General features: G+C 59.8%; 2 protein-coding genes across 6 annotated transcripts in view; one reads left to right on the plus strand and one right to left on the minus strand.

The window, feature by feature from the left end:
* XPC (XPC complex subunit, DNA damage recognition and repair factor) overlaps positions 1 to 4,374 on the plus strand; it is a 29,964-nt gene extending 25,590 nt beyond the window's left edge. For 3 of the 4 annotated variants that reach the window (XM_072941931.1, XM_072941932.1, XM_072941933.1), the window contains 5 exons: positions 1,397 to 1,531; positions 1,606 to 1,775; positions 2,274 to 2,367; positions 2,751 to 2,840; positions 3,559 to 4,374. In XM_072941931.1, the coding sequence (XP_072798032.1) occupies positions 1,397 to 1,531; positions 1,606 to 1,775; positions 2,274 to 2,367; positions 2,751 to 2,840; positions 3,559 to 3,774 (705 nt within the window). In that variant the 3' untranslated portion in view covers positions 3,775 to 4,374. Of the gene's footprint in view, positions 1 to 1,396; positions 1,532 to 1,605; positions 1,776 to 2,217; positions 2,368 to 2,750; positions 2,841 to 3,558 lie in introns of those variants that run through there. The other variant, XM_072941934.1, reaches the window with a different exon arrangement.
* Positions 4,375 to 5,449: 1,075 nt separating this feature from the next.
* Positions 5,450 to 20,366, minus strand: TMEM43 (transmembrane protein 43). 2 transcript variants are annotated; one of them, XM_072941935.1, is made up of 12 exons: positions 20,153 to 20,366; positions 15,943 to 16,092; positions 15,118 to 15,252; positions 14,587 to 14,681; positions 13,777 to 13,826; positions 13,446 to 13,515; positions 12,600 to 12,691; positions 11,620 to 11,741; positions 11,350 to 11,424; positions 10,891 to 10,992; positions 9,152 to 9,269; positions 5,450 to 7,218 (listed from the first exon to the last, which is right to left on the minus strand). In XM_072941935.1, the coding sequence occupies exons 1-12, from the start codon at positions 20,162 to 20,164 to the stop codon at positions 7,016 to 7,018; spliced, it is 1,224 nt and encodes a 407-aa protein (XP_072798036.1). In that variant the 5' UTR covers positions 20,165 to 20,366; the 3' UTR covers positions 5,450 to 7,015. The 2 variants fall into 2 exon arrangements, with proteins under 2 accessions (XP_072798036.1, XP_072798038.1); XM_072941937.1 differs by having other exon boundaries at positions 12,600 to 12,670; positions 20,153 to 20,363.
* Positions 20,367 to 20,368: the final 2 nt, after the last annotated feature.

Genomic DNA, 20,368 nt, shown 5'->3' on the forward strand with positions numbered 1-20,368 from the left:
GAATTTTAACATACTTGAAAGTATCCAAATACCTCTAAAACAGTTGTTTTAACATGTAATATTTTGAAATGCTAATGAGGTATTTTACATTCACTTTCTGTTTCTTCTTAAGACTTTGAAATCTGGTGTGTTTCACTTCCCACGCGTCTCGGTTCATTCTAGCCACGTTTCAGACGTGGAGTGGCCACGTGTGCCCGGCACGGGCGGTGTCAGCACAGCTGCAGAACAGCCCCCGGCGGCAGGGCTCCCCCGTGTTCTGGCTCCCGCTGTCCCGCATCCTCACCTCTTGCTTGGGTCACAGCTGCCTTCCAGCCTCTGGCCCAGCCCCAGCCCAGCCCCCGCACCGCAGTCGGGGTCTCTCTGAAACACAGAGCCCCGGGTGGTGCTCCCTCCCCGTGTGGCCCGCCCTCATGGCGTGGAGGCCGCGGTGCGCTGGTGCCCACCTCCTCTCTGGCCACACTTCCGCCCGCAGCCGGACGACTTCAGGGCCCCCCAGATACTTGTGTTCTTGCGCTTCCACGCCCCCACGGCCCCCAGGCCGCCCGCTCCCGTTCAGATGCAGCTCGGCTGCGGCGTGTTCCTGAGCAGCCCGTGTTGACCTCGCCCTCCTCGGGCCTGGCGGGGGGTCCCGTTACACCCCGGCCTCCCCATGCTGGCGTCGTCTTCTGAGTCTTCCAAGGAGGACAAAGACCACCTTCTCTGCCCCCAGTGACTGGTGTCGTGAGCGGTCACCTCTGGCCGGATGCTTCCTCAGAGAGGGCCTGTCTGCCCTGGGGTGACGGCATGGGTGCCCTGGGCCCGCGGCAGGAACGCTCGCAGGTTGTCCCCACCTGGGTCCGTGCTGGTGGGGCTCTTGCTCCTTAATAGTTTTTATACCTTTGAAGGGTTGTAGAAAAGAGAGGAGGAATACGGGACGGGCTGTCTGACCCGTGGCAGAGGAGCTTCGCTGACGCCCCCTCCACTCTTCACCCCTCACCTGGCTGGGGCTCTAGTGTTGGCCGCTGGGTGTCTGCAGGGAGCGGGTAGGGGGTTCCAAGCTGGCAGCGCCTTCGGGGATGCATGTTGCAGCAGTCCTGGGGGTTAAATCCTGGCCCCGTCGCTCTCTGGCCACGTGGTTGTCTCTGAGTCCCAGTCTCCCATCAGTGATGGATGCAGAACACAGCACAGCCGCTCAGTGCCCGGGCTCCAGCCCCACAGGCCATGTGACTGTAGGTGAATTGTTGCCACCTCCAAGGCTGCTCACCTGTAAAATGAAGGTGAAAATAGAGCCTACGTCCTGGGCTTGTTGAAAAAGTGAAATAATTAATACACAGAAGCACTGGGAACAGTGCCTGGTGGGCGGTACGTGCTCAGGAGATGGCCGCCTCTGGTGACTGTGGACTTGCCCCCGATGCAGATGGTGAAGGGCTACTCCAACCGGGCCCGGAGAGCCCGCCTGGCGGAGCCGCAGCTGCAGGACCAGAATGACCTGGGTCTGTTTGGCCGCTGGCAGACAGAGGAGTACCAGCCGCCCGTGGCTGTGGACGGGAAGGTGAGGGCCGCGCTCGGGGGGTCGGGACGGGCCGCTTCCCCCTGCGGCCGGCCAGACACCGTGTGCCCCCGCAGGTGCCCCGGAACGAGTTTGGGAACGTGTACCTCTTCCTGCCCAGCATGATGCCTGTCGGCTGCATCCAGCTCAACCTGCCCAACCTGCACCGCGTGGCCCGCAAGCTGGGTATCGACTGCGCCCAGGCCGTCACGGGCTTCGACTTCCACAAAGGCTACTCCCACCCCATGTGCGTGAGGGGCCGTCCGTCCGTGGAGGCCGGGAGGAGGGCGTGGGGAGGGAGTAAGGGCAGGAGGTGGGTGTGGGGCTGGTGGGGGGCGAGGCCCCGTGGCCGTTACCGTCCAGGTTTTACTCTGGATTTGCAAAATCAGCCTTAACCCTCAGTGGTTTACTTCTACACCTTTACTCTGGCTTCCATGCAGAAGCTGCAAAACCAGTGAAACCCTAAGGTGACCAAACAGGGCCATCATCCTTCCTGGTTGGTGACCTCTGCCCTGCCCTGTGGTGGGGGCGGGGAGGGGCTGGGGAAGAGGACGCAGCCCCCATGCCCACAGGCCTGCCTTCTGTGCGGGCGATGTCCGCCAGCAGCCGCGGCCAGGATTGTGGACCAGCTGAGCCAGGAAGCCCTTCAGGGCCCTGAGTGCTCTGGAGTGGCCCTCTGTCCCCTGCAGAGGGAGGCGTGCAGGCCAGGGCAGGCACAGGAAGACCATCCATGTTGATCCCGCAGAACTGATGGCTACATCGTCTGTGAGGAATACAGAGACGTGCTGCTGACCGCCTGGGAGAACGAGCAGGCGCTCGTGGAGAAGAAGGAGAAGGAGGTGACGGGGGGCCCGGGGGGCGGGAGGGCCTGCGTGCCCGGCACTTGTTCCGGCTCTGGCTTCTGGATGAACAGCGTCCTTGCCCCCCCAACCCCTGTCACTGCCCAGGGTACCTGGATCCGGGCTCCAGGCCTGCAGCCCCTGCACAACCTCTGCCTCTGAAAGGGACTCGCCCGGGGTCCCGGTTCCAGGTCACCCGGTCCCCTGCACAGTTTGTGAGTTGGTGACGGTTAACAGGAGGTTTTTGTTTTTGGTGCCATCATGTGTATCACTGTGTGCGTCGCCCGTTTAAGAACAGACTGTGGGTGAGAAACTCAGGAGCATCATCTGTGTCACCTGTGTTCCTGAGAGGCCGGGCTCACCATGCTGCGTTCTGTTTGCAGAAAAGGGAGAAGCGGGCACTGGGGAACTGGAAGCTGCTGGTCAGAGGGCTGCTCATCAGGGAGCGGCTGCAGCTTCGCTACGGGGCCCAGGTCAGTGTGGTCCTCGAGGGGAGGACGGGCCGGTTCTGCCCAGATGTCGAGTCACAGCTGTTTAGACGCCCCAGACCTGAGTCCTTTCTGTGTGGGGACCGGTGTTCCTGGAGGCCCAGCCCCGCGCCGTCCGCACGAGAGGGGCTGCTGCGGGTCAGGTCTGGTGCTGAGTGCCCGCCAGCGGGACAGCTGCCCCGCTCTCCCGGCCTCGTGCTCCCAGTGCGGCGACCATCCCCAGGCCCGCGAGTGATCTCTCCCAGCACCCACAGCCCCAGACACAGCGGTGTGGTCGGTCGTGGGGCAGAGATGCAGGGACGTGCTCTGGGAGCAGCCCCTTCCCCACCTCACGGCCACCTCCTGGCCTTGCAAAACCGCCTGTGTTTTGCTGCCCCCGCAGGGCCCCCTGGTGGCCCCTCACCTGGCTTTATGTTCCCACTGGCTCCTCCCCCCACAGTGCTTTCTTCCTTGGCCTCCCAGCCCCTCCTGGCCTCTGGGGGCTTCTCAGAGCGCCTGGCACTTTTGCTCAGAAACGCAGTAATAAACGCAAGGCGCAAGGGCAGTGGCCGCCTGGACTGGCTGTAGCTCCTTGGGGCCGTTTCCTGCCTCACACTGTTGTGTCCGTCCCAGCAGTGAGCCCACACAGCCGCCCCAGGACCTCTGGGGGAGCCCTGTCCTCCAGGTCAGGGTGCTGCTGACCCCCGCTGTCCCCACCCCCCAGAGCACGGCAGCGGCGCCCCACGCGGACGCGGGAGGTGGGCTCTCGTCAGACGAGGAGGAGGGGACCAGCTCTCAGGCGGAAGCAGCCAGGATCCTGGCGGCCTCGTGGCCCCAGAACCGAGAGGCTGAGGAGGAGCGGAAGGGGAGGCGCCTCAGGAAGAGCAGCAGGGAGAAGAAGGAGGCCGAGTCCCACCTGTTCCCATTTGAGAAGCTGTGATGTGAGTGGTCGCCTCGGTGGCTCGGCCGTGGGGACGCCAGGCCCTGGGGGCCGTGGCTCCTCGGCTGCGAAGGCACAGAAGCGGCGGGCGAGGGGGCACAGCGGGTCCACCGGTGCTGCTGCGGGCCCGGCCCTGCCTGGCCGCCACCACACCCCGTGCTGTGAGCGGACGCTTCTCCGGGAGGCTCTCCTGCCACCTCGACCTCGTTCTTCTGTAGTGGGGGCGGTGCCCTCAGGAAGGCGCCAGACCAAGCCGGCGGTGACAGGCGCTCCGTGTGTCCGACACGCGCCCTCGGCCCCGGGTTCCCTCCGTCAGGTCCCTGCTGCTGCCCCCTGTGCGTGGGGAGCGTGCAGGCCAGTGCGCCTCATCTCGGGTGACAAGCTGCTTCTCCAAGTAACATCCTGTGGTGGCAGAAGACTAACAAAGAGCTAAAATCAGGAAGGAAAAGGAAAAACACTGAGTTAAACGTTAGGAGTGGGTCAGCGTTCAACTAGATTTTACTCATTCCTGGATACGTTTATAAAGCTCTATGCACTGTAGATATTTACAAGAACTTTTGTAACATTTTGAGGAAAAAATAAAGGATTTATCTAAACAGGCTTGGCTTTACATTTTCTTTCAGATTTTACGTCGTCTCAGCGCCCAGTGACCGTGATGGGTGCGGACGTCGAGACTACATTAAAGACCAGGTTTGGTTTTCCCATAGGCTGGAGACTTACCGTTACACGCTTGGCTTTTTTTTTTTTTTTTTTTTTGGTCTGTTTAATCCAGGAGATGTTAATTAGTCTTTGATAGGAGCCATTAAAAATTCAACCTAGTTTTATCCAAGGCAAACAAAACACTTGGTGTGTGACTCATACGGGGCAGGAACTGGCAGAAGGCCTTTTGTTGTGAAACAAACTGGGGTTTGCCATGGAAACCACTGGGCCTGGCACTTCCTGCACCAGAGCTGGCGCTCACCCTCCTGGAGGTGAGCGGCTTACTTTCTGGGAATTGAGTCAGGGGCATTGCCCTGTCTCTGCAGAAACAACTTGTTATTCAGACCAATGTCAGCTCCCAGGAGGCACTATGGAAATGGAATGAAACCTCAGGTTTTGAGAAGTTACCACTCACCTGCTTCAAATCTGGCAATAAGTAAAAACTCATTTCTGGGTGCAGAGTGGACAGTTCACAGCAGTCCACTGCTTCAGAACAAGAGGCAGAAAGAATGCAAAATTAACGTGCAGCAGGTGCCAGGCAATCCTCACCACCACACTGGAGATAGAAAGGCACTGTCCCCAGGTTGCAGACGAGGACGCCGAGGCAAGGAACACCAGCTTGCCCAGTGTCACACAGCCAGTCAGTGCAGACCTGGGACCACAGCGCAGGTGCATCCAGCCCGAAGCCCATGGTGCCTCTGCACTGGGTCCCACCGGCTCCCTCCCCATCTCCTAGCACATCCTGCCAACAGAGAAGTGTGAGCCCCTCACTCTAAGGCCACACAAAACAAGAGTTCTAAGTACTAGGAATATTGACTTGCATTTAAAAAAAAATTGAAACCTATTTTAACCACTAAAAGCAATTTGGAACCGAGTTTTAAAAGTTCAGTAGGATTCTTAATAAATTCTATGGCTGAATTCTTTAAGATAGAAATTTCAGCGAGACTGCAAAAAAGGATAATGGCAAATCCCTATATCAAAAGATGTTTAGAAATTTATTTTGAATTTTTATCAAAAATACAAAGAATACAAGATTCATGATGATTTTTGAAAGGCTTGAAATATTAACATTTTGCTCTTTGAGGATACTTGAAATTGGCAGTAATTTAAAATCTGTACTAGAAAAAAAATCACACAAACATAAGGATTTTGTATTTTGCCATCAAAGCATCTTTAAGAGTTGAGAGATTAGATGAAACTGTTCATATAACAAGGAATAGTGAATACAATTTCAGTCCTTAAACCCAGATAGCTCATACCTGGGGCTGGCTGTTTTGAACACAAAAAATTTCAATTTATACCACAAATACCCCAGGACAAGAGAGATTGTTAACTTCTAGTTTCAGAAGTTCCGAGCCCAATTCAACTACCAAATACTTATTCGTAAAGCAGCCGCTCCCAGCAAGGCATAACAATTTCCTATAGTAAAAACACGAAGGGCATACAGAGAATCTTTAAAGACATCAAGGTTACAACATACTGTGTCTTTCAAATGGTGTGAGGAGCTGGGACACTTAGAAACCACGTGAATTAAGTGTGGATAGACTTGACTTAGAAGTGAAGCTGTGGACACTGAACACGTGAAACGCATCGCCCACAAGTGGCCAGCTGAGGCCTGGATGCCGGTGTCAGAAGCACACCCGTGAGGAAGGAGCCGGCCGGACAGCGTCCCAACCTGCAGCCTTGACACGCGATCTGGTGGACGGGGTGGGGGGTCACCACGAGGGAGCCCACCTAGAACCAACTGGAAAACTCACAATCACCTTCAAGTAAATGGGTGGATTTTGATGCCGGAGGATGAAACACCTTTCTCCCGAAGTGGAGACCCCCATCTCCTCGCGGAGAGAAAGCAGGCCTTTTGCTAACACTGGTTTCAGAGCCCTGAAAGCTCCCCAGGGACACAGAATACTGACAGAGCAGCCTGTCTCCACCAGGTGCGTCACCCCTCGCGCTCTGTGCTGTCAACTGACTTCAGCGGACAGATCTAAAAGGTGATGTCCTGTAACAGATGTGAATCACTCCGGAGGTGTTTTGTTTTTTCAATCTTGTAACCATGCAGTCTTAGGGTAGGTGGGGGAGCTCCACACGGAAGTGCAGTGACGAGAAGCGCGAGCGGGCCTTCGGGGCGGCTGCACCCGAAAATGCCACCGAGCCGCGGCGGCCCCGCGAAGCCCCAGCAGCGTCCGTCCGTCCTCCCCACGGCCCCGGGCACCTGTCTCAGTCAAGTGCTAAGCGCAGGGCAGGTCTGGCCCCCACTGCCCTGTCTCCAAGGACGCCAGGCAGGTGAGGCGGCAGGTCTGAGTGTCACCACCTGTGCAGACACCAACTCGGTGAGCGGCCACACAGACCCAAGGGGAGAGGAGGAAGCACACGGGCGGACGCTTGTTGCGCTGCGGACGGGAGTCCCTCGTGCCACCAAAGCTGCCCGCCCAGAGAAGGCGTGGAGGTGCTGACGGACGGACGGACGCCGGCCCGGGAGCCGCCCGAGTGTGTCAGGAGGGGGGCGGGCTCCCGAGCTCAGGCGGCGTTGGGGCCGGGCGCCTCACTCCAGCTTCTTGGCCAGCACCCGCGTCCGCGCGATGGCGATGGGCAGCAGGGCCAGGCAGCCGAGGCCAAGCGCCCACAGGGGCCGGTAGAAGAGCCAGCCGGCCGCCACCGTCAGCAGGGTCAGCGAGGTGGCCACGCAGAAGGCAAAGGCCTTCAGGCCAATGTTGACCAGGTCCCGGAGGACAGGGAGCCAGTCCACTGCGGGAAAGAGAAAGGCGGTGAGGCCCCCATGCCCCACAAGTGTGGCAGGACTGCTGGACCAGGTTCAGGGGGGAGTGGTGGGGGGCACATGGCCTCCTGGGTTGGGGGTCTGGGGGGTTCACACAAGGAGGAGCCCCATCAAGAGCTGTGCCCGCCACTGCCCAGGACGGCGAGTGGACGTGCTGCCTAGACCTCGGGTGTTGAGACCCGTGTGGGGCCAGAAGAGACACCCAGGGTGCCCACCCACTGCCAGCTCACAGAGCAGGCCGGGCCGAACCCGGCGGGGGCCTGTTCCAGCCCCTCAGCCCTTTCCGGAGGTGCCAGTCCCCTCGCTCCCGGCAGGGCTGCAGGAGGCCAACAGCCGAGCCGCCCCATCCCCAGGAGCCCGCAGGCCACTGCCCTCATGGTTAAGTGATTAAGTCATTAGGTCTCGGGTCCATCAACCTCTGGAATCACCCTGACCTTGGCCGCTGGCCTCTGCAAACGACCATTCTGGAGCAGACATCCACAGGGGCCAGGGGTCTGACGCCACCAGGTTTGCAGGGCCCACCTGGTGCCCACCCTGACTGCAGGCCCCGCGCAGGCCGCCTCGTGGCCTATCCTGGTCTCGCCCCACATGGCCCCCATTCGGTGTCCCCGACAAGCCGGGGCCATGCCTGGGCAATGACCACGCACCCGTGCACTGGCCACGCGCCTGTGCATCTCATCAACCCTGCCCACCCCGTAAGGCTGCCACTACTCTTAACCTCGGTTCACCCACGGGGTCACTGAGGTCCAGGAGTTAACTAACCTCACACCTAGAAAGTGCCCGAGCCAGGATTTAAACGCAAGGCTGCGTGCGGAGCCCAGCCCTTCGCCACTGTCTAAGCCCAGAGAGGACAGGGACCTCGTCCGTCCTGCTGCTGCGTGGCCTCCAGGGTCCTGCACACAGCAGGCGCTCAGTGAGTGTGCTGCGCACAAGGGGAGGCGTGAACGGCTGCTCTGCGCCCCACCCCCTCTTCCCTGCACTGAGCCTTTGTCCTCTGGAGGCCCAGCCTTCTGGTGTCGGGGAATCAGCAGGTCAGAGGCTGTCGGAGGTTCACAGGAGGGCCTTCTGAGACAGACCAAACCCCCTCACCCTGATGATGGGGGCACTGAGGCTCTGAGAGGGGAACGGCCTGTCCAAGGTCACAGCCACGATGGGCTCAGTGCAAAGACAGGGGAGTCTTCACATTTTCTCCCAGTTGTGCCCAAGGTGGCAAGCTGTCCAAGAAAGGACATGCCTTCCCCTCCCTGCATGTTTCCCGTCTGGGGCGCACTGCAGCCAGATTCCCCAGCTGGAAAGGGGGCTCCTGGCCAGAGATGGCTGGACAGAACCATCCGACGGGGTGGGGGCAGAGGCTGGGACAGAGCGTCCCAGAGAAGCCCCATCCGCCAGCCCAGCACTGGTCACCCTGGGTGCCCAGTCCTGAGCCAGGCTGGGCCACTCGGGCAATGACTGGGCTCCAGCGGGCCAAAGGCCAGCCCCGCGAGCTGCCTGGGACACTCCCCACTGTGCGCTGGACTTGCCGGAGGCTGTCCCGAGTCTAGCCCAGGGTTTGGACGAAGCTCAGCCTTTTCCAAGTGCTTCCTATCTGCCAAACATTTCACAAAATTGTGCACTAGGTGCCAGGTAACTGAAGCTGGGCAGGAAAGGACCCCCGAGCTCCGTTCTGGTCTGGTCCCCGCACAGGCCAGCTAGTCAGCTGTGGGGTGAAGGGGCGAGGGGTGGGCGGAGCGCAGAGACCCGCGCGGCCTCAGGAGCTGGCACCCACCACCTGCGCCTGGAGGCGTCCTGCCCTTCTGCTCCCTGGGGACACGGGGCGGGCGGAGGGCCCAGCCTCCGCCCCACAGAGCACCCCTCAGGCCAGGGAGAAGCAGAGGAGGCCCGCACCCAGCTCCCCTCACCTACCCAGGGTGTAGACGATCCGCGTCATGAGGTTGAGGCCCACGAACATAGCCACCCAGCCTGCTGCCCGCAGGCCCCACGTCTTCAGGGAGTTGCTCTTCTGTTCTCGACGGAACACCTCCTGCAGGATAAGCAGGGACGGACGTCACGGCTTGTGTCGGAGGGTCACTAGCCTACCCGGTCGGCAAGGCAGGTGCCGAAGGGGCCGGTGTTTCTGAGCAGACCTAAGGGAGGGAAGGGCATGCCTCCCACCCAGGCCTTGTCTACCTGCACCGCACAGCAGGTAAGGGATCTTAGGCAGGTGGGGGCCCCTCAGACCACAGCCCACCTCCTCCAAGAGCCACCAGCCTGCTGTCCTGTCCGATGAACCTGACCCTCCATGTGCAGCGGCACCTTCCTGGGGTCATCTGTCCCCCACCCTACAGAGGTGCTGATGTCCGAGCGTGCTGGCCGGGCCCACGGGAACTGCCTCATGTGTGGTGCCCGGCTTCATCTGGGACGCCGCTCTCCTTGTTCCCCTCCTGCTTCTCCGTCCCCATTGCTGTTCCCTCCCACTGGCTGTCCTCTCAGCGCTGAAATGCTAGCACTCAGTCTCCACTCCCCGGAAACCTAACTGCTGGTGCCCCTCGGGGGGCACTGCGGCTCTGGCGTTTCTCCTTGGCAGGGACCCCCGACACTACGCTGGGGCCCAGCATGGTCACGAAGCACCTGCCGCTCCAGTCACTTCCTTCCCTCCTGGGGATTCCTGGGGGGGGACAGCTCTGAGACACAGGCCCCACCTGCAGGAGGCTGGAGCCCCAGGAGGGAAAATGCACCTGGACTGGGCCTCCTAATTCTAGAAACTCCCTTGGTTGTGGGGAGGTTGACAACTGGTCTGCCAGGCTGGGAGGGGCCAGCCCCACCCTGCAGTTGGTAACTGGGTCCTGGGCCACAGCCTGATCACACCCAGGCCACAAAAGGCACAGCCCGGCACCACCAGGGCCTAAGTGAGGGGGCAGCTGCGGGCCAACAATCGGGTCAACAGGTCACAGCTAAGCCCCAACCTGCCCCCTGTGCCTCCCAGACCCTCACGGGTTGAGAGGTCCCACAGCCCCACTCAGGGCAGGTTCACAATGTCCCTTCAGGGGTACACTGGTTTCATCAACAATGTAAAACTGTTTTTCTGTTAGAGACAGGTTTCCTGCCTGGAGAAGAGAGGCTGACTTCCAAGGAGGGCACAGAACCAACCAGCACACCCTCACACCCCTCCGTGGGGCTTGGTGAGGTGTGACCCCCGTTTTACAGATGGGACAAGGGCCCAGGGCGCTCTGGGGCCACTGTCTGGGGTGCCTGTGCTCAACCCCCAGTCCTGGGACAGCACAGCGCAAGCCCTGCACCCCAACCGACGCTCACCTCTCACCTCCCTGGGCAGGGCAGCGTGATGGTCCTGGTGCCCCATCCTGCCAGAATGACCGACTGACCCCTTCTCTTTACTTGGGACTCAGCAAAAATGTCACTCGCTGACCGCCGTCGCAGGAGGTTTCCTATCACTGTTACTTCCGATCCTCTGCCTCCCCTCACACTAGCCCGCTGGGGAGCCTGCCCCTCCCTGCTCGCTCCTGCGCAGGGAGCACGGCCCGCACGCACAGGGACGCCTCAGTCCTTCCAGCGCTGTTCCCTGCCGCGCTGCCCGGTGTGCTCTGTGTTGGGAGCTGGTGACATGGCCACCGGAGGGCAGAGCACAGGTGCGCAGTGGCTCTCACCTCTGCCGAGAAGTCCCCGTGGTGCAGGAGAAGCAAGGTGTCCCCCGACCTGGTGGAGTAGGGGACCAGCTGGTCACCCCGCTGCCGGGCAATCACAGTGACCTGCTCAGAGAGTAAGGCTTAGAGCCAGGGGCCCAGCTCCCCTGCACTGTGCCCCCGAGGCAGCAAGAGGGAAGACCCACGGCCCCCCTAGCCTCTCCCTCCACATTGGCCTGGAGGGCACAGCAGCTCCCTCTCCACCCAGGGAGGACCCAGCACAAGTGCGGGTCGGGCAGGGTGGGGCTGGGAACCGCAGGAGGCACGTGAGGTCAGGAACCCGGGACCAAGGATTCCCAGAGCAAACACTGGGGGCTGGGAAGAGCTCTCACCAGGCACAAGCAGACCCCCACGCTCACACAGTCCCTGTGTCTGAGACCAGGGGGGCCGGGGGACCCGTGAGTCTGCACAGGGAGCATTTACCACATGAGCTGGGCCCAGGTCGGGGTCATCGCCACTCAGCCCCGCGTAGGAAAACGAGACGCGCAGGTCTCCGACCTGGGAGGGGGAGAAGCGGAGAGGGAGGCGGGAGCCTTCAGCCTGGACCCGCGGCGCCCTCCACCCACCACGATCGCGCCCTCTTCCCTCCGGCAGCCCCATCAGAGCGGGCAGCAGGGCTCTGAGCCCGTGTCCCTGGGGGCGGGACTCCGGGGCCCGGACTCTGCTATCTGAGCGCCAAGCCCCACCAGGCACCTCCGGATACTTGGGGTTTTCACTGTGGTAGAAGTAGTCCCCCCGGCGGATGATGTCCACGTGCGGGTCCTCCAGCTTGGACAGGCTCAGTGGCTTGAAGTTGTCCACCTTGTCGATGAGGCCTGAGAGAAGCAGGGCTCAGAAGCAGTGGTGCGTCTGCGTGGCACTCCTGTCTGCAGCCCTCAGCCCGACAGCCTTCCCCGCCGCCCTCACGGGACCCAGCCCTGCGGCCAGCTCCCCTAGCTCCCCACCCATCGCTTCCGCACACATCTCCCTCCTCCGGCTCTGTCCTTCCACGCTGCCAGCCCCACTTCGTCTCCATCTCCTCCAGGAAGCCTTCCCCGCCCCCTCTCCCCGTCAGTCAGTGACCACGGCTCTGGAAGGGCCTTGACCCTGCAGGCACACCACCGTGGGTCCGGTCATCCCTGTCCAGGCCTGGCTGGAACCAGCTGAGCGGCAGAGCAGATGGCAGAGAAGCCAGGCCCTGGCTCACCCGGCCTCCTCCCTCCCTGGCTATCGGCGCCCTGAGTGTCGTCGCTCCCACAGGCCCAGGACAGAGCCCCAGGAGTCTCCATGGCCAGTGATACCGCCTAGCCCCCTGGAAGCCTCTCTCTGGGGGTGCTGCGAGGCCTGTGGTGAACCAGCCCCTCTGGCACAGGGCTGGTGCCGGCGGGGCTCAGAAGTGGAGGAGGAAGGGCTCTCGGCCCTGCCTGGTCAGCACAGGCACCAGCGTGGCGGCCTGACGGGGTCGTGGTGCTTGACAGCTGCTTCCCCGAACAGGTTCCAGGGAAACTGGCCCTGGTGGGGCATCCTCCACAGGTCCCCATCTCCTGAGGACGCACCTCCCCCCTGGCCCTGCGTCCAGGGCAGGGGCGGGGGGCACCTCTAACCACCTGAGGGCCGAGTGCTGGGGCCCCGACTGAGTGGACGCACACGGCTCCGGGCCGGAGCTGGCTCATCTGAAGGGTCCCGAGACTCACCTGCCGAGAGGAAAAACCTGCCGATTTGGACAAAGGGGGCTGTTGCGGTGAATGACTCCACAGCCATTGCACTGTGGGAGAGAGGGGGGCCACTGGCGAAAGGGGGAGCCAGGTAGGGTGTCTGGGTCCCCTGGGTTCTGTGGGGCCAGGTCCCCACCCAACAGGCTCCTGCAGGTCCAGTCCAGCCCAGCCCTGCAGAAATCTCATCTCTGCCCCCGGCCCGCCCTCTCCCTGGGCGAAGAACCCTCCTCCTGCCTCTGTTCCCCAGAACCTCACACCCTCTTGCCTGGACTCCTCCCAGCCTGTCCCACCCTGCCCACCAGCCGGCCCTTCCATGGACTGCACACCCTCACTGCCCCTTCCCTGCCTCAGGCCACATCCCAGCCCCACTGTGAGCATTCAAGGCGTTACTGACACAACTCAGCCGGTCACCGCAGGCACTGCACACTCCGGCTCTCCTGTCACACCTGTTTCACCACCCCCTCCCCACCCCAGAGCTAACCTTCCTCTGCTAGACCCTACAAGGCCCAGGTCAGGTGCTGCTGCCTCCTGAGAGCCCCTGCTCACCATCCTCCCACCCACCCCGACCGCTGACAACCCCTCCAGGCACCAGTCCAGCCTCATCCCTGTGACGGTTTGAGGGAGGTCGCCTGGGGCCAGGGGAGTCGGGTTTGGCCTCTGTGTTCCTGGGCCCAGCACAGGAGCTGACCTCGGACCCCAGTCCCACATTTCCATCAGCTCATGAGACAGCAGTAACTCGATCCCACTGCTCAATGGGGAAGCCGAGGCTGGGAACCTGCCAGTGGCAGCCAAGGCTATGCGCAGGCCTGGGGACCCAGCTCTCACCTGGGGTTTTTGTGGCCAATCTCTCGGTCAAAGTTTCTGCTGTTGATAATTTCCGATCTCCATTCAGTGTCTGTTGCAGAGAGAAGGAACAATGCAGAAACCAAGGTAAAACTGGCCACAGGTCTGAGGCCCACTGCCCACTCCCCACCCCCGTTCTCTTGTCTAAGCCTGTGACCACTCGAGGGCCAAAAAGGCAGCTCCTGGAGCCTCGAGGGACAGACAGGAGAGCGGGGCGCAGAGGACCAGCACCCAGAAATCCCGACTCCTGCTGAGGACAGAGACCACAGGTGTGCAGAGAGGTGCCCAGAGGGGGACGGGGCCCGGTACTCACTGTAGGAGTACCTCCTCTCTGTCTTCACCTGCCCGTCCTCGGTGTACTCCCTGCGGGGAAAGCACAGGCAGCCCGGAGTCAGCCCATTACTCCTGAGGCATTCCCATCTCTAAGCATCTCCAGCTGGAAGCAACCTTGGGGCTCCCAGGTCAGGCTGGCTCCCCAGGTAGGCAGGCTTGGTCTGCACCAGCCCAGGGACAGGGTCTCCCTGGCAAACAGCCAGCTCCCGCCCTTGAAGGCCCTCACTGGAAAAAAAGAGCTTTCTCATCCTGAGTTGAAACCGGTCTCCCCTGGCTGACACCAGGGTCCCAGCCCTGCCTGTGGGGGGTCATCTGCCTGCACCTCTGCTCCGGGTCAGCCCTGTGGATGCCCCTGGCTCCACCACCAACCTCTCCACCCACACTCAGTCCACAGGGCTCAGCTCAGGTGATCCCAGGTTGGCCGATGACAGTCTGCCTGGGGCTCCCATTCAAGCCCATAGGGTGTATCCCAGGAGGCCACCTCTGCCTCCTTCCCTCATGGGAGAGAAGATGGAACCAAAACACGAGATCAGCTGCGCCATGAGCTGGGGCAGCCGTGGGTAAGTTCCCAGGCAGGGAGCTAATCAAGCCCGCTTTCTTCTCGGAGCCGCCCTGCAGCAGGTTCCCGCCACCGCCAAACAAAAGGCCATCGGCTAACAATGAGAGGATAATTTGTATTTCTCCGGTAGGAAGACTTTAAGTTTCGAAGTGTCAAAATGAAAGCCACCTGCACCTCACCCAACACCCGCAGCTCCTTCACCCCCCGCTGACTCTTTGCCCGGCGCCTCACCCGGACTCCTCGGTTTCCACCCACTGGTACATCTCCACCTGCCGCCGCAGCTTCACAGCCGGAAGGTGGACCCCGTAGTTTGGATCAGACAAGAGCTTCAAAAAGAATCAAGCAAACCAAGAAAAATAAAGGACAAGATTCACATCAGCCCAGAACACAAGCTCAGGGGAAGCTGAGCTGGAGGAGAAGCAGGTGCAGAGCAGGACAGCAGGGAGAAGTCCGGGGCTGCTTGGCCAGGAACCCAAGGACGCGGTGGAGATCTTGCACTGGACACACACACCCACCGTCACTGTCCAAGCACCTCTCTGTGAAGCTCAGGCCAGGCTCCAGAGTCCCGCCCGACCTTCAGAACTGGCCTCCAGGTTGTTACAATTATTCTCCCCACTCAACAGAGAGAGATGTTGACACTCAGGAGTGATGGGTCCACACAGCTGCGGGGGTGGGTGGGTACCACACCCAGGGTGTCGTCTCCAAGGCCCACGCTTCCGAAATCCCCAACCAGGCCATACCCGCAGTGAGCGCCAAGCCTACCTTGGACGTCCGCAGGGCCCCGATGATGTGCACCAGCCTGCCCTCGTTCTCCGGGGCCACGCTGTGGATGCTGTCTGGGGTCACCACCAGGGAGAGCCCCTCGGCCAGCGAGGTTGCCGTCTTCAATGCTCGGCCCTGTGCGCAGTGGGGAGCAAGGATTTCAGCCTCTCAGGCTGGACTCAGCTGTGCTCTGCCCAGGGCATCCGCTTTCCCAGGCAGGCATCCCTGCCCTGCACCCCTGCCCTCCCTTCCTCTCAGTCCATGCACTTTTTCTGCTCCACTGTTTAAATCATATGACCCAGGCCTCTCCAATCAGAATCTGTGTCTTCTAGACACAGGGAGTAGTTCAGCGAGAGGACTGTGACCCAAGCCAGGACACTGAGATCGCCCTGCGACTTTTGCTAAATTGATTTAGAAACAGATGGTTCCTCTTTTCTCTGGGGTTGCTAAGCTGCTTGGATGTGACCCTGGAGTTGCTGGGCCACTCTGCCACCACGTAGGAAGAGCCTGCCAAAGAAATATCCACAACAGAGAAAAATGGGCAAGAGGTGGAGAAATGGATATTCCTGGTGACCCAGCATGAACACCTGGATCCAGCCATGCCTGAAGCTACCCCCAGGATTTCAGGTGTGTGACCCATTCCATTCCCTTTCTTTGCTTGTGTCAGTTGTGAGGTGAGTCACAACAGAAAGCACTCTGATCAATTCAGCCCCGCCCTCACAGAATCTAGGCCCTTATCACCACATCCAACCCCTGGATTCACAGCTGTGGCCCTCCAAACTGCGGCAACTCTCACTCTGCACACAGGGGCCCCGGACAGCCTACCTCATTGGTGAAAATTAAGTAGAAGGAGAGCAGGAAGGTCACGAGCCCCACGGACATCCCACCCCAGGTCTCGCTCAGCCGCTCCAGGAAGCCTGGCTGGGGCTTGGTTGTTACTCTGACATGTTCTTTCCTGGTACTCAGACCAGAATACTGAAAAAGGACATTAAGAAAACCAAAATGAAATTGCTTTTTAAAAAATAAACTGAATTTCACTATTTATTTATACTAGGTTTTTTAATGATTTTAACTATACATGTTAAAAATGCAAAGACATCAAGTGTTCAGTTCTGACGGGTGCATGCCAGAGCGTCCTTGTGCCCCTTTCCTGCCAACACTCCCCTCTCACCCCGGCCCAGAGGTAACAACTATTTGTATCTGTATCACTCCTCTAGACCCAGACATGAATGGAATCACCACACAGCATGAACTCCTTCTGTCCAGACCCTCTGACTCAGCAGTGCTTCTGAGGGTCCTCTGTGCTGTGTGTCAGCGCTCCACTCCTTTTCATGGCTGAGTAGTGTTCCGTCCACCACACACCCATGTACTGACTCACTCAGCAGTGGATGGATGGATACTGTGCTTGTTTCCAGTTCCGAACTAATACGAACAACTTCTACGAACACTCATGTGTAAGCTGGTGAAATAACATGTGCATCTGAAGGCAGGACAAGAACATTTAAACATAAAATTCTCTCAGTCCGTCTGGGCCTCCTCCCTCCCTCCCTCCCTAACCTGCAGTGGGCATCTGCATCACACAGTGACCAGACCTCCTCAAAGATGGGAGTGCCTGCTCGACTGTAAAGTTCTTTTTTTTTCTCCTTTTTTTTCTGATTCTAGCGATGTGACTTCATAAAAGAATAGCGTTCTTTCCCAGCTCTGTAGGGCTCATGGTGACTTACTGCTCGCTTTGTGCCTGCCCACCTGGCCTGTGTGTCCTTGGGAAACTTTATGTAAAACATCAGTGTGTCACTTTGTGCACGACCCTTCGACTGGAAAATGTACGACCGTGCCTTCAACTTCCAGCAGGTGCAACAGTTCTCAGAGCTTCTGAGAGTCTGTCTCCAGGGTTATAATCCTGTTTGGCGCAAATAAAATACCCTTTTTTCCTTCTGAACTTGATTGTTAATTGAATTTTCGTCAACAAAGTCTTCACGGAGATACGTGCTTTCATTTCCCTCGGGCATCGGGTTCTCAGGAGTGGAACTCATGGATCATAGGGAAGATGTATGCTTTTTAAGAAACCAGCAAACTGTTTTACAAACAGGTTACTAACGATACGTTTTTAATTCAGCTCAACAAATAGTGGCTGAGCTGCTCAAGGACAGTGCCAGGCCTTGCAGGGGTGAGATTGTAGGGGTGAGTGGCTTTAGGGCCATCAAGTCACAGCCACAAACAGGGCTTGGCGTTCCTGAGTGCCTGGTGAGAGGGGCAGGTCCGGTGCTAAAGGAGTGACCCCTTCCAGCTGGGGGTCAGGAAGGTTCCCTGGAGGAGGGGGCATTTGAGTGGGACTCAGGCAAACCCAGCGGTGAGGGCATCCCCAGCAGGGGGAACCATCTGGGCAATGGTGGGGAAGTAGGAAGTGGTTCTGGGGGAACGGCTGCCTATCCGCTCTGGCCGGGTTGTGGGGGGCATGGGGAGAGGGGAGGGGGCTGGGCACGGATAGGGAGACCATGGTAGACCACAAACTCCAGTCAGCGGGTCGGGCCTTGTCTGGCCGGTAACAGAAGCACGCTTTAGAGCGTGTCCACTGCCGATCCTGAGTGCTGCTGTGGAGCCAAAGACTGGGTGCGAACGTAGGACCTGCTACACAACAGCCAGGAGACCGTGGGCAAGCAGTTTCAGCCCTCTGTGCCCACTTCGTCACTGATGAGTGGGGCCAGCTATCCAGGACACAGGTGGTGACGAAAATCAGAGGACGTGATCACTGGACGCTCAGTGCCGAGGCCTGTGCTGGCTGGTGGGAATGTCACCAGCTTTCTCTGTCATGGACACCAAGGCTGGGCTGGGCTGGGCTGACAAAAGCCACAAAGACCTCAGTGGTTCCTGGAGAAGCACTCAGGGTGAGCTAGCCAATCCTGGCACTGGGGGATTGGAGGAGATTCCAGTCAGTTTCTGTTTGAACAGGCTGGTGCCATGTTCTCTGACTGTGCCCGAATGCCACCAGCCCAGGCCTGCCAGGGACCAGTTGTCCATTGCGTTCAGAAATGGTCTTCACTTTCCATGCCATTTGGAAACATTAGTGGAGCAATTTGCTGTAGGCAGGTAGGTGACCATCAACAATCATAATGATGACAATGACAAACACCCTGGTCTATCACAGGCTAGTCACGGATAAGCCCAAGGAAGTAGACACTATCATGACCCCATTTCACAGATGAGAAAACAGATGCTCAGCAGTTACATCACCAGTCCAGATCACACAGCTTCTAAGAGGGGACTCAGGATTCAAATCCAGGCCGACTGGAGGCCACTGTCCTACCACTTGCTCTGGACTGCGTTCCTCACTTCTTGGGCTGTAATGGGAGTTGAATATGGGAGCCTACTGCAGGCAGGACAGGAAAAGAAGCCAGTCTCACTGCCCCCAACTCGGGGGTGGGAAGGCCTGGCTTCCTCAGGGGTCTCCTCTCAGCACACACCGAGGAGCCAACATCAAGATAAGGGGCTCAAAGATAGCCTTGAACGGAAGGAAGAAGGTGCCCCGCTGTTGGGTGACTCAACAAAGGTTTGACACCAGAGGACACCCAAATTCATCTATGTGCCTTGGCAAAGGTCAGGACCCAACATACCTAAAGTGGCAAAGTGGCCTCTACACACCAGGGCTGTGAAGGTAAATTTTTTTTTTAACCTACTATGCACCAGGCACTGTGCTAGGCACAGTTTCCCTTCAACTTCACAGTAACTGATCCCACAAGGAAACATAAACCCCAAGAGGTGATGGGCACACAGCAACTGAGGAAGAATTTGGATTTGCCAGCAGGTAAACCTGATTCCCAAGCCTGCCACCATCCCCTGACACAGCCTGCCAGGCTGGCTGTGAGATTTGGCAAGCGCCTTCCCTGCTGGGGAGATTCCTCATCTGTAAAATATGGCAGCGGAGGTGTGGGCGCAGGCCGGTCCGACTGCCTTCTCCCCACGCAGACCCCAGGCTCACGACCACCTCTGAGGCTTTTCTAGGTGCTCCATTTGAGGCTTTTTGGCCTCCCAGACAACTCCAATCCAGGCAGAGCGTGCTAGGGCCATGGGTGACACAAAGCCTGCCTTCTCAGGGGGTGTGGGAGGCAGAGAGGATGCTTGGGGACAGAGGAGGAGCCTGGAAAGAGGGTGCAGCAGGCCTCGGGAGAGCGGCCAGGGCACTCCCCCAAAGCGGGAGGGAGGGAGTGTGTGGGACTGGCAGGGCTCCCAGCTGGCCCCAGAAGCACTTTCACATGGGAGGGGTGCAGTGAGTCACCAGCCTCTCCCACACCCAGCACCCTGGCAAGAGGTGCTGCTCCGTTTGTTGAGTGATGCTGAGCTTAAATAGAAAGGTTCCTGAGACAGGCTAGCTTAAGGGAGAAGAAACAGCAGCCTTTCCAAGGGCACCACGTTCAGCCAGGGGCTCTCCAGCCAAATACGTGCTAGGAAGACCAGGGGCCCGCCAGTAGGGAACTGCTCTCTCTCATCGTCATCCTAACTCCTCTGCTCCCAACCCAGTCCGCGCCTCCTTTGCAGCATCACAGCGTCGGTGTACATACCCCGGAGAGCGGGGAGGTCACTGCCTCCCGGACAGCGCGTGGCTCTACTAACCCGTGCGGTACCCGCTGCCCCACCGCTCCCGCGGACCGGCCCCCTCTCTGAGGTCCCGTCCAGCCCTCAAAGTCCGCAACTGTGAGAATCCCAAGAGCCCAGGCGGGAGTGGGGACGAAAGGAGGGGCTGCGAGGAGGCGCGCACAAACCACTCCCGAGGCTGGGAGCCACACCCCCCAGTCCCCGTCCCCACAACCGCTCGACCCGAGGAGGAGGTGGACCAAGGAACGCGGACAGCGGGGTCCGGACGCGCCGAGAGAGACGAGCAGGCAGCTGAGCCGCCGGAGGGCCCGGACGCGGGCGTGAGTGGGAGACCGGGCGGCCGCACGGGGAGGGTCAGCCGGGCATCGGGCCGCCGAGGGCCTGCGGGAGAGGAGCCCAGGGGATGGGGAGGCCTGGGTGTGGCCGGGGACCAGGAGACACTCACGTTTGCGGCCATGTCGGGACCGGCTCGCCGTCCGCCTCGCTCGCTTAGCTCCGAAAGCGGTTTACAGCCGAAGCGCAGTCCCGCGGCCTCTCGCCGGCCCGGAGCCGCGAACCCGCGCGAAGCCCAGAGATCGGGAGGCGGCCAGAGCTCCCGCCCCACCCGCCGCTGCTTCTCACCTCCTGCTCGCCGCGCCGCAAGGTCCCCCGGGAAATGTAG

This window comes from Vicugna pacos, chromosome 17, assembly GCF_048564905.1.
Source record: "Vicugna pacos chromosome 17, VicPac4, whole genome shotgun sequence".
NCBI lineage: Eukaryota > Metazoa > Chordata > Mammalia > Artiodactyla > Camelidae > Vicugna > Vicugna pacos.